General features: G+C 35.4%; 1 protein-coding gene across 2 annotated transcripts in view; it reads right to left on the bottom strand.

The window, feature by feature from the left end:
• Positions 1-12,348, bottom strand: part of LOC134842820 (pyruvate dehydrogenase (acetyl-transferring) kinase isozyme 2, mitochondrial-like) — a 28,875-nt gene that overhangs the window by 7,335 nt on the left and 9,192 nt on the right. For both annotated transcript variants that reach the window (XM_063859314.1, XM_063859315.1), the window contains exon 4: positions 11,190-11,253. In XM_063859314.1, the coding sequence (XP_063715384.1) occupies positions 11,190-11,253 (64 nt within the window). The remainder of the gene's footprint in view (positions 1-11,189; positions 11,254-12,348) is intronic.

Here is a 12,348-nt window from a genome sequence, read left to right as displayed (position 1 = left end):
AATAACTGATCAACTGATCTCGCGAAAAAAAGGCCGCAGTCTACATACAATGCCACATTAGCTAGCCAGCTTTTAGGAAACATGTTGGATTTGTATTTGGAGTGAAAATTTTGAGTAAAAAAACCCTAAATATTTGCAGTTGAGCTCATTTTAGAAGTCCGAGACGCTTTGCACCCTAAAGTAAGCTGAACGGTTTTATCGATATTTAAGGCTAGTTTATTTGCAGATACCCAGTTATCAAGATCAGTGTCAATACTAGAAAAACGAGGGCCCAATGAGCTGATACTCGTATCGTCTGGAAAACGAAACACCTGTGCATTTTCTAAAATATTTTTGCAGGCTAAATCAAAAATAACAGAGGTCCTTAAATGGATCCTAGTGGTACTCCACAAGAAACAGTTCGCCCCGAAGAAGTAATATTGGCTATTTCAACATTTTGTTTACGCTTACTCAAATGGCTCTTAAACCATTCGAGAGCAAATCCACGTACTCCGTAAGAAGCTAGTTTTTAAAGCAGAATTTGATGAACTATGGTATCAAACGCTTTTTTTGAAATCGAGAAAAAAACTGAATTTTCCAGAATTTTTCTGAAGCCTCAGCTTTTCAATTACTTCGAAAGGAGCTTAAATAGTGCTGCTCTGAATGAAACCCGAATTGTTTCAAGTAAAAAGACTCAACCTTTCGAAGAATTTATATACCCTGTTGTATACCCTGTTGAGCGTTCGCAAATTTTACTTGAAAAATTAAAAGAGACTAGCGTGTAACGCACCACCGGTGCTTCGAATTTTCAACAACTCAAAAAACTATTATTTTAGTGTAAGCTGACAGCACTTTATTACAGGGTTCGTATTTACAAATTTTGCAAAGTTTTTTTTTTACTGAAGTTTTTTATACAAACTTTGAAGAACCATAAAAATGTGGTAAGTTTTATATAATATCTTCGAAAAATTTAAAATGAACTAAAAAACGTCACATCTCGGAAACTGAAAGCAATTGAGCAGTCGCATTTGGACGCAAGATTTGCAACTCATGAGAGTACTCTAACAGTACCCAACTACAATAGTGGGAAATTCAAATTCTGAGAAACTCCCCCTTCAGTTTTCTACAAAAAAAGTTATTCACATCTCGAAAACTACTTAAGTTTGAGCAGTCTTTTTTGATGGCAATATTCGCAATCTTTAAAAGTATACAACTACAGGGTTGGGAGTTTCACTTTAACGAATTATTTTGTGATTTGAGTTTTCTGAAAATTTCCAAAAAAATCACAAAAATCGTCGTATCTCTTAAGCAAAAATGATTTGGAAACTCTTAATTGGAGGCCAAAATTTGCAACCCCTGAGATAACTCTGACAGCCCCCCAACTATAGGTTAGGAAACTCAAACTTTGACAAAAAATTAATTTAATTTTCATGAAATGTTTTTGAAAAAATCACAAAAAACGTCATATCTGGAAAACTACAAGCATTTGAGCAGTCAAGTTGTGAGGCAAAACTCGCAACTCCTGAGAGTACCCTGACAGAGTCTCGCAACAGAGATGAAAATTTCAAGTTTTGTGAAATTTTTTATACTTAGGTTGTCTCAAAAGTTTGAAAAAAAAAACCTAAAAAACGTCATATCTCGAAAACTACAAAAAAAATTGAGCACCCATATTCAGAGGCAAGATTCGCAACCCTCCCTGAGAGTACCATTACAGATTTTAAAACAGGATTGAGAATTGAAACTCTTGGAATTTTTTAACATTTCGGTTTTTTTGAAAATTTCGGAAAATAATAAAAAAACGCAGGTTTTTTTGAAAATTTCGGAAAAAATAATAAAAAACGTCATATCTCGAAGATTACAAAGACTTGAGCAATCATATTCCGGGGCAAAATCACAACTCCTGAGAGTACCCTGACAGAGTTTCACTACAGAGATGGTATTTTCAAGTTGTGAAATTTTTTATATCTAATTTTTCTGAAAAATTTTGAAAAAAAAAACCCAAAAAAGAAACGTCATATCTCGACAACTACAAGGATTTGAGCAGCCATAATCAGAGTCAAGATTCGCAACACTTGAGAGTAGCCTCAGAGTATCCAACAACAGGATTGAGATCTTCATCGTTTTCGAAATTTTCAAAATCCAAGTTTTTGAAAACTTTTTGAAAAAATCATAAGAATGTCATATCTCGAAAACTAGAAGGATTTGAGAAGTGAGAACTGGAGGCAAGATTCGCAACCCCTGAGAGTACCCTGACAGCACCCAACTACAGAGTGATAATTTCAATAATTGAGAAACTTTTCTTTATTAAAGTTTCTAGAAATTTTTGAAAACTCTCGAAAATTGCCTATCTCGTTAACTAAAACGATTTGGTTATATATGGAGGGCAGAATCGCAAAACCTGGGAAAACTCTGGCATTATCCCACTATTCGGTTGCTAATTTCAAACTTGATGAAATAATCACTGAATTTAAACAAATAATACGTTGAAAAAGCTCAAACACGGCGAGATAGTGAAGCCCGCATTTATATATATAATAATAGATATTAGATGAAAGTTAAAAAATTAGGCGACGGGAGACAGATATGATCAATTTAATTAAAGAAGCAGGTACACAGACAGACAGACTGACTTAATTTTGCCTTGAAAAAAAAATACTGAGAAATTAATGACCTTGCGGAAAACTAATTGAAAAATTATCTTCAGCATTGCAAGGTAAGATATAGCTTAAACATGAAAAAAATCTTTCGTTAAACATGCAAAATTATTATGCTTAAACATGGGAGATAGCTGTCACTCGCATTTAAATATAGTATAGATATAGATATCGGATGATAATTATTTAAGTCGGCCTTTGACCCAAAAATATTTCTTGCGTAAAAAAAAACAGGTTTATTAACACTGATAACTGGTGCAATGTAAATGTTCGAGAACTTAATTAAAATCTTGCCGATGATATCATCACCAGATGAAGTTTTGTTTGGTAAATTAGCTATGTTATTTGAGATTTCTATAACGGAAACTTTACTCCGACAAAACGGAAAAGTAACAGTTCTAAAAAAGTCATTTAAAGTTTCTAGTATCTCTTGCTTCGAAACAAATTTGCCGGACGCAGATCACGTTATCGCAGGAAAAAATTAATACTTAATCGAGCTACCATTTGGATCATTTAAAAACTTAAATGTCTGTTTTGAGTCTCCGAAACAATTTCTAATTATATTTAGATAAAATTTTTTCTTAGCTATCTTTATCTCTTTTTCAACTTTGCAACGCAACAATTTGAACCTAGTGATTTTTACTGCGTTCGCTTAATCATTTATCCAGATTTTGTGCACCTGATGTCTTTTATTTCGTAAAATTCAAATGCGATTAATGAAAAAAATTGATAATTTATTGCCCTGATTCAACTTCCTAACTGCACCAAATTTGTTGACTGCTTCTAAGAAGATATTTTTTAAATCGTTGAAGGATGCACTCGCATCGTCCGGTACAACTAGTTAGCTCAGTTTGTGTTGTAGCAGAAAAAGATATTTTTCAGTTTGTTCTCGATCTTTTGCAAAAAAAACCATCTCTAAAAAATTCAAGATGGACTGTTCAGTAGATTTTTAAGGGGGAAACAAACAGTTTTTGGACAGTCATCGCTAAAATTTTCATGTTTTAAAATTGTCGCAGCTGCAGTATTCAAATGTTTGATGGCAAAATGGTCAATACATGTAGCCGAGTGATAAGTTACGCGCGTCGGCCCCTTTGATAAGAGTTTAAAATCGTTCGATTCGACTGTATAAATGTAATTATGTGTTAAGAGATTTTGTTTTGATATATCATCGTTGAAATCTCCACACAAAACAAGCGGTATCGATTCTTTCAAATAGGTTTCTAATATGTTAACTAAACATTCAATGAACTGCTAGTTGTTGTTTCTTGGTTTATTGTAAATGAGGGTTAAGTTTAAGCTGAACCCTCTTACATTCAAATTAGCAGATATTGCGTCGTCCAATGATACAGAATGATCTTTTACAGTCGAATATCCTTCAGGTGTTTAAATCAACCCACCTCCCCAACGAAGTCACATGCTTTAGACATAAATTCGTTATAGCCTTTTACCAGAAAATTTGAGGGATCATCGTCCAGTTTAAGCTGTGTGTCAGACAGACAAAGAACATGAGAAGGAGACTCAAGACAGTATATTGGCACCTCTCAATCTTCAAAACCTTTCCAAACAGATCTAATGTTCACTTGCATTATTGATATTTTAGCACCAGGACAACTATCATTCTGATCCTTACTTTTTTTCAAAGGGATCATCAAAAGGCAGGTACCAATCTTTTGATGATGCTCACTGTTAGCTCTTTCTGCTGATCTTCATCAATGGGGGACATTGCGCACTTTCTTTTTGATCTACTAAAAGATCGTACTGTGCCTGGTTTTCGCTACATCGGTGGAGTTTTTGATTCTTAGACAGTCCGCCCAGTTTCTGATATCCAGTGCATTGTCGCCATTGTCTTTTTCTTCAACAAATGGACGGTGAGATAGTTCTTTTTGTACAATTTTTAGCACAAACGAGTTCAGTTCGTGGAGACTTTATTTGAACCGCACCATTAGAAGGGTTAACTGTAACTCTAGTGTAATCATTTTGTTTGTGGGTGTACACTGAAACTCCTAAACGCCTTGCTATCACTTTTATCTGTCTATCACATGATGCAAGGCATTCTTCATTAATGATGCAAGGCTTTCAGATTTCTTGTGATAATCATAACAACTGTTGTAAAAAAGTCTTTGAAGTTTCTACTATCACTTGCTTGGAACGAATTGCGCCGAACTCAGCGCACGTTACCTCAACTAAATTTTCAGACTTGAACACGCTGACCTTTGGATCATTTAATAACTTAAACGTCTGTTTTGAGTCTCCGAAACAATTTTTAAATTGATCTTAGTCTCTTTTTCAACTTACGACAATAAATTGAACCTAGTTCTTTTCTCTGCGTTGACTTAATCATTTATCCAGGTTTTGTGCGCCTGATTTCCTTTAGTTCGTAAAATTCAAATGCGATAACTGAAAAAATTTGATAATTTATTGCCCTGGTTCAACTTCCCAACTGCATCGAATTTGTTGACTGCTTCTAAGAAGATATTTCTAAAATCGTTGAAGGATGCATTCGCATCGTCCGGTACAAATAGTTAGCTCAATTTGTGTTGTAGCAGAAAAAGATATTTTTCAGTTTGTTCTCGATCTTTTGCAAAAGAAACATCTCTAAAAAATTCAAGATGGACTGTTCAATAGATTTTAAAGGGGGAAACAAACAGTTTTTGGACAGTCATCGCTAAAATTTTCATGTTCTAAAATGGTCGCAGCTGCAGTATTTAAATTTTTGATGGCAAAATGGTCAATACATGTAGCCGAGTGATCAGTTACGCGCGTCGGCCTCTTTGATAAGAGTTCAAAACCGTTCGATTCGACTGTATAATTGTAATTATGCCTTTAGAGATTTTGTTTTGATACATCAATTCAAATCTCCACACAAAACATGCGGTATGGATTCTAATGATTAGCTTTCTAGTAGGTTATCCAAATCTTCAAGGAACTGCAAGTTGTTGTTTCTTGGCTTATTGTAAATAAAGATTAAGTTAAAGCTTAATCCTCTTACATTCAAATTAGCAGATATTGCGTCGTCCAATGATACAGATTGATCTTTTACAGTCGAATATCCTTCAAGTGTTTGTATCAACCCACCTCCACAACGAAGTCACGTGCTTTAGACATAAATTCGTCATAACATTTTACCAGAAAAATTGAGGGATCATCGTCCAGTTTAAGCCATGTGTCAGACAGACAAAGAACATGAGAAGGAGACTCAAGACAGTATATTGGCACCTCTCAATCTTCAAAACCTTTCCAAACAGATCTAATGTTCACTTGCATTATTGATATTTTAGCACCAGGACAACTATCATTCTGATCCTTACTTTTTTTTCAAAGGGATCATCAAAAGGCAGGTACCAATCTCTTGATGATGCTCTCTGTTAGCTCTTTCTGCTGATCTTCATCAATGGGGGACATTGCGCACTTTCTTTTTGATCTACTAAAAGATCGTACAGTGCCTGGTTTTCGCTACATCGGTGGAGTTTTTGATTTTCTAGACAGTCCGCCCAGTTTCTGATATCCATTGCATTGTCGTCATTGTCTTCTTCTTCAACAATTGGACGGTGAGATAGTCCTTTTTGTACAATTTTTAGCACAAACGAGTTCAGTTCGTGGAGATTTTATTTGAACCGCACCATTAGAAGGGTTAACTGTAACTCTAGTGTAATCATTTTGTTTGTGGGTGTACACTGAAACTCCTAAACGCCTTGCTATCACTTTTATCTGTCTATCACATGATGCAAGGCATTCTTCATTAATGATGCAAGGCTTTCAGATTTCTTGTGATAATCATAACAACTGTTGTAAAAAAGTCTTTGAAGTTTCTACTATCACTTGCTTGGAACGAATTGCGCCGAACTCAGCGCACGTTACCTCAACTAAATTTTCAGACTTGAACACGCTGACCTTTGGATCATTTAATAACTTAAACGTCTGTTTTGAGTCTCCGAAACAATTTTTAAATTGATCTTAGTCTCTTTTTCAACTTACGACAATAAATTGAACCTAGTTCTTTTCTCTGCGTTGACTTAATCATTTATCCAGGTTTTGTGCGCCTGATTTCCTTTAGTTCGTAAAATTCAAATGCGATAACTGAAAAAATTTGATAATTTATTGCCCTGGTTCAACTTCCCAACTGCATCGAATTTGTTGACTGCTTCTAAGAAGATATTTCTAAAATCGTTGAAGGATGCATTCGCATCGTCCGGTACAAATAGTTAGCTCAATTTGTGTTGTAGCAGAAAAAGATATTTTTCAGTTTGTTCTCGATCTTTTGCAAAAGAAACATCTCTAAAAAATTCAAGATGGACTGTTCAATAGATTTTAAAGGGGGAAACAAACAGTTTTTGGACAGTCATCGCTAAAATTTTCATGTTCTAAAATGGTCGCAGCTGCAGTATTTAAACTTTTGATGGCAAAATGGTCAATACATGTAGCCGAGTGATCAGTTACGCGCGTCGGCCTCTTTGATAAGAGTTCAAAACCGTTCGATTCGACTGTATAATTGTAATTATGCCTTTAGAGATTTTGTTTTGATACATCAATTCAAATCTCCACACAAAACATGCGGTATGGATTCTAATGATTAGCTTTCTAGTAGGTTATCCAAATCTTCAAGGAACTGCAAGTTGTTGTTTCTTGGCTTATTGTAAATAAAGATTAAGTTAAAGCTTAATCCTCTTACATTCAAATTAGCAGATATTGCGTCGTCCAATGATACAGATTGATCTTTTACAGTCGAATATCCTTCAAGTGTTTGTATCAACCCACCTCCCCAACGAAGTCACGTGCTTTAGACATAAATTCGTCATAACATTTTACCAGAAAAATTGAGGGATCATCGTCCAGTTTAAGCCATGTGTCAGACAGACAAAGAACATGAGAAGGAGACTCAAGACAGTATATTGGCACCTCTCAATCTTCAAAACCTTTCCAAACAGATCTAATGTTCACTTGCATTATTGATATTTTAGCACCAGGACAACTATCATTCTGATCCTTACTTTTTTTTCGAAGGGATCATCAAAAGGCAGGTACCAATCTCTTGATGATGCTCTCTGTTAGCTCTTTCTGCTGATCTTCATCAATGGGGGACATTGCGCACTTTCTTTTTGATCTACTAAAAGATCGTACAGTGCCTGGTTTTCGCTACATCGGTGGAGTTTTTGATTTTCTAGACAGTCCGCCCAGTTTCTGATATCCAGTGCATTGTCGTCATTGTCTTCTTCTTCAACAATTGGACGGTGAGATAGTTCTTTTAGTACAATTTTTAGCACAAACGAGTTCAGTTCGTGGAGATTTTATTTGCACCGCATCATTACAAGGGTTAACTGTAACTCTAGTGTAATAATTTTGTTTGTGGGTGAACACTGAAACTCCTAAACGCCTTGCTACCACTTTTATCTGTCTATCACATGATGCAAGGCATTCCTCATTAATGGTGCAAGGCTTTCAGATTTCTAGTGATAATCAAAACAATTGATGTAAAAAAAAGTCATTTGAAATTTCTACTATCACTTGCTTGGTACGAATTGCGCCGAACTCAGCGCACGTTATCTCAACTAAAGTTTCAGACTTGAATACGCTGACCTTTGGATCATTTAATAACTTAAACGTCTGTTTTGAGTCTGAAACAATTTTTAAATTGATCTTAGTCTCTTTTTCAACTTACCGCAATAAATTGAAACTAGTTTTTTTCTCTGCGTTCACTTAATCATTTATCCGGGTTGTGTGCGCCTGATTTCCTTTAGTTCGTAAAATTCAAATGCGATTACTGAAAAAATTTGATAATTTATAGCCCTGATTCAACTTCCTAACTGCACGGAATTTGTTGACTGCTTCTATGAAGATATTTCTAAAATCATTGAAGGATGCATTCGCATCGTCCGGTACAACTAGTTAGCTCAGTTTGTGTTGTAGCAGAAAAAGATATTTTTCAGTTTGTTCTCGATCTTTTGCAAAAAAAAACATCTCTAAAAAATTCAAGATGGACTGTTCAATAGATTTTTAAGGGGGAAACAAACAGTTTTTGGACAGTCATCGCTAAAATTTTCATGTTTTAAAATTGTCGCAGCTGCAGTATTTAAATTTTTGATGGCAAAATGGTCAATACATGTAGCCGAGTGATCAGTTACGCGCTTCGGCCTCTTTGATAAGAGTTCAAAACCGTTCGATTCGACTGTATAATTGTAATTATGTGTTTAAGAGATTTTGTTTTGATACATCAATTGAAATCTCCACACAAAACATGCGGTATGGATTCAAATGATTAGTTTTCTAGTAGGTTATCCAAATCTTCAATGAACTGCAAGTTGTAGTTTCTTGGCTTATTGTAAATAAAAGTTAAGTTGAAGCTTAATCTTCTTACTCAGATTAGCAGATATTGCGTCGTCCAATGATACATAATTGTCTTTCACAATCGAACATCCTTCAAGTGATTGTATCAACCCACCTCCCCTCTGTAGTCATCTGCTTCAGACTTGAATTCTTCATAGCCTTTTACAAGAAAAATTGGGGATCATCGTCCAGTTTAAGCCATGTCTCAGACAAACAAGTAACATGATGAGACTCAAGACACTATATTATCGCCTCTCAATCTTCAAAATGTTTCCAAAAAATCCAATGTTCAAATGCATTATTGAAATTTTAGCACCAGGACAACTATCATTCTGATCCTTACTTTTTTTAAAGGGATTATCATTTTGATTTCAGGAATTTTCATTGGTTGGAGAGATGTTTCAAGCTAACTTTTCTCAGCTTGTAGAGCTTTGATGATTTCAGGTACTAATCCTTTGATGATGCTCTCTGTTAGCTCTTTCTGCTGATCTTCATCACTTGAGGACATTGCGCACTTTCTTTTTGATCTACTATAAGATGATACTACAGTGCCTGGTTTTCCCTACATCGGCGGAGGTTTTGGTGTTTCTAGACAGTCCAACCAGTTTATGATATCCAGTGCATTGTCGTCATTGTCTTCTTTTTCAACAATTGGACGGTGAGATAGTTCTTTTTGTACAATTTTTAGCACAAACGAGTTCAGTTCGTGGAGATTTTATTTGCACCGCATCATTAGAAGGGTTAACTGAATCTCTAGCGTAAGCTTTTTTTTTGTGGGTGTATACTCGAACTCCATAAACACATTGCTTCGACTTCTATCTGTCTGACATGGTGCAAGGCATTCCTCAACAAGTACTGATTTCAGCCACGATTTTCTCCATATAATATCCCTGTCCACATGGATAATGAAATTAACAATAATAGGTGAATTGGGGTTACTACTCAAGGGATGACAGGCTGCAATGTTTCTTTCATTGAGATTTAGTTCCAGATTTTTTCTCAACAATTTCAGAAAATCGGATAGAGAGTTTGGTCCATATTCTAAGTTGACGAACATCAAGCACCGTTTTTCTCCAACTGGATTGGATAATTCGAGATTATTGTTCGTATTATGAACTAATTTTGACAATACTATTTTGCTTCTCTTCTAGTATTTGAACTTTTGTTAGTTGAATTTCAATGAGGTTCAGTAGTTTCCTTATCGTGTCAGGGATATCCATTTCTTCGGGGTTAGAGTTGATAGCTTTTTTGATTTCTTGTACTTTGGAAAGTTCAACTTGACAATCATTCCTTTCTGGAACTATTCAATCAGTTTATCACAACAATTAGGCTAAGAGAGTTGGAGGAATGTTTGATAACTTGATCTTGAAAATCAGCTTATTGCTATCTTGAAAATCAGCTTATAACTAAGATATTCATTGCGGAGATTTCATTTGCCCCGCATCATTAGAAGGGTTAACTGGATCTCTAGCGTAAGCATTTTGTTTGTGGGTTTACTCGAACTCCATAAACGCCTTGCTTTCACTTTTATCTGTCTATGACATGACATGGTGCAATGCATTCCTCAACAAGGATTGACAAGTACCGTGAAGTTCGTACTGATTTCAGCCACGATTTTCTCCATACAATATCTCTGTCCGCATGGAAAAGGAAATTAATATTAATAGGTGATTTGGGGTTACTACTCAAGGGATGACAGGCTGCAATGTTTCTTTCATTGACATTTATTTCCAGATTTTTTTTCAACAATTGCAGAATATCGGATAGAGGGTTTGGTCCATATTCTAAGCTGACGAACATCAAGCACGGTTTTTCTCTAACTCGATTGGACAATTCGAGAATATTGTTCGTATTATGACAGTACTTTTTTGCTTCTCTTCTAGTATTTGAATTTTTGTTAGTTGAATTTCAATGAGGTTCAGTAGATTCCTTATCGTGTCAGGAATATCCATTTCTTCGGGGTTAGAGTTGACAGCTTTTTTGACTTCTTGTACTTCGGAAGATCAACTTGACTATCATTCCTTTCTGGAACTATTTAATCAGTTTATCACAACAATTAGCCTAAGAGAGTTGGAGGGATGTTTGATAACTTGATCTTGAAAATCAGCTTATTGCTAGATTTACAATCATTGCAACCATAATAATTCCCGCCTCGAGCACTACCTAGCCTAGTTAAAATCTAGAAGGCACTATAATTCCTTCATATAACAGAATGCGGTGACAAATGAACCTAACCTCCGCTACTGTTTTGACAACTGTGTTGTGCCGATTTCTAATTCTGGTCACTGCTTCTGTGAATCTAAACAGAAAACCGACAAAAATTTATGCAAATCAAATAAAAAATATTGACAAAAAAATGTTTGCCGTTTCTTCTGTGCATTTTTGCCAAGCTTCAGGACTAAGAGCTTATTAAACCTAAGAACTAATATTTAGTATTGGGGTTATTTCGGTGATAAAGAATCTTGAAATGGCCCTCGGACAAGAAATTAGTCCAGGCTTTAAAGTTTGTTAAGGATGGTTTTGTATCTAGCTCGGGATTCTAAAAACATACCGAGACAGCTTCGAACTTTAGTTTTCTGTTCCACAGGCGGCTGATTTGATAATCCTCAGAGCTGCGGTTAGATTCTGCCGAGAGATCTAGATCAATTTGGAACTCTCGGTAAAAATGCATTGAAATCCCGTCTACGCAGGATTATACTGCATATTCTACTGGCTCCTTGTAAAAAAATGCAGTATAACCTTAAGTAGACGGGATTTCACTCATTTTTTCACGCGTTTTATGGATTCGTTTTTTACTGTTACGAGAAACTAATATATTCAAAGCATCAGCAGACGCACAGTTGTCAAACAGCTATTTAGATCAGGGAAATAGTCAAAACAACTGATTTTTGCAACCTTTCCTTCTAACGTGAGCAACGCTGGTAATTCTTTGCTGTTTACTAAAATTGCAGTTTACACCTTTTCAAAGCCTATTGAACAATCGGTTATTTGAAAAGAATTAAAGGTAACTTCTATTGAAAGACCATTTATTTCTTAAGTTCTAAAGAATAGAAAAACGATGGAGTGCTCACAAGTGACTTCAATTGAAAACATCTTATTTCAAACGAATAAAAACAGAATATAATATACAGTATCAACGGTTTTTATGCAACATCCATTGTTCATCCATCTATTTTATTCCTGGCAAAACAATCCGGGATATAAGTCATCGTATGATTGTACCAACCAACACATTTCTGTGGGGCAATCTCACAACTTGTTCGTTCCACAATGGATTTGACATAACGGAAACGGTAATCCTGAAGTGCTTGTCCTGGCTCCTTCAAAGCATCAGCGTTGATGAACAAATCTACCTCTTCTTGCATTTTTTGTTTCATAGCCGCTTTTCAGCACG

This window comes from Symsagittifera roscoffensis, chromosome 3, assembly GCF_963678635.1.
Source record: "Symsagittifera roscoffensis chromosome 3, txSymRosc1.1, whole genome shotgun sequence".
NCBI classification, from domain to species: Eukaryota; Metazoa; Xenacoelomorpha; order Acoela; family Convolutidae; genus Symsagittifera; species Symsagittifera roscoffensis.
This window is presented reverse-complemented; position numbering and strand designations above follow the sequence as displayed.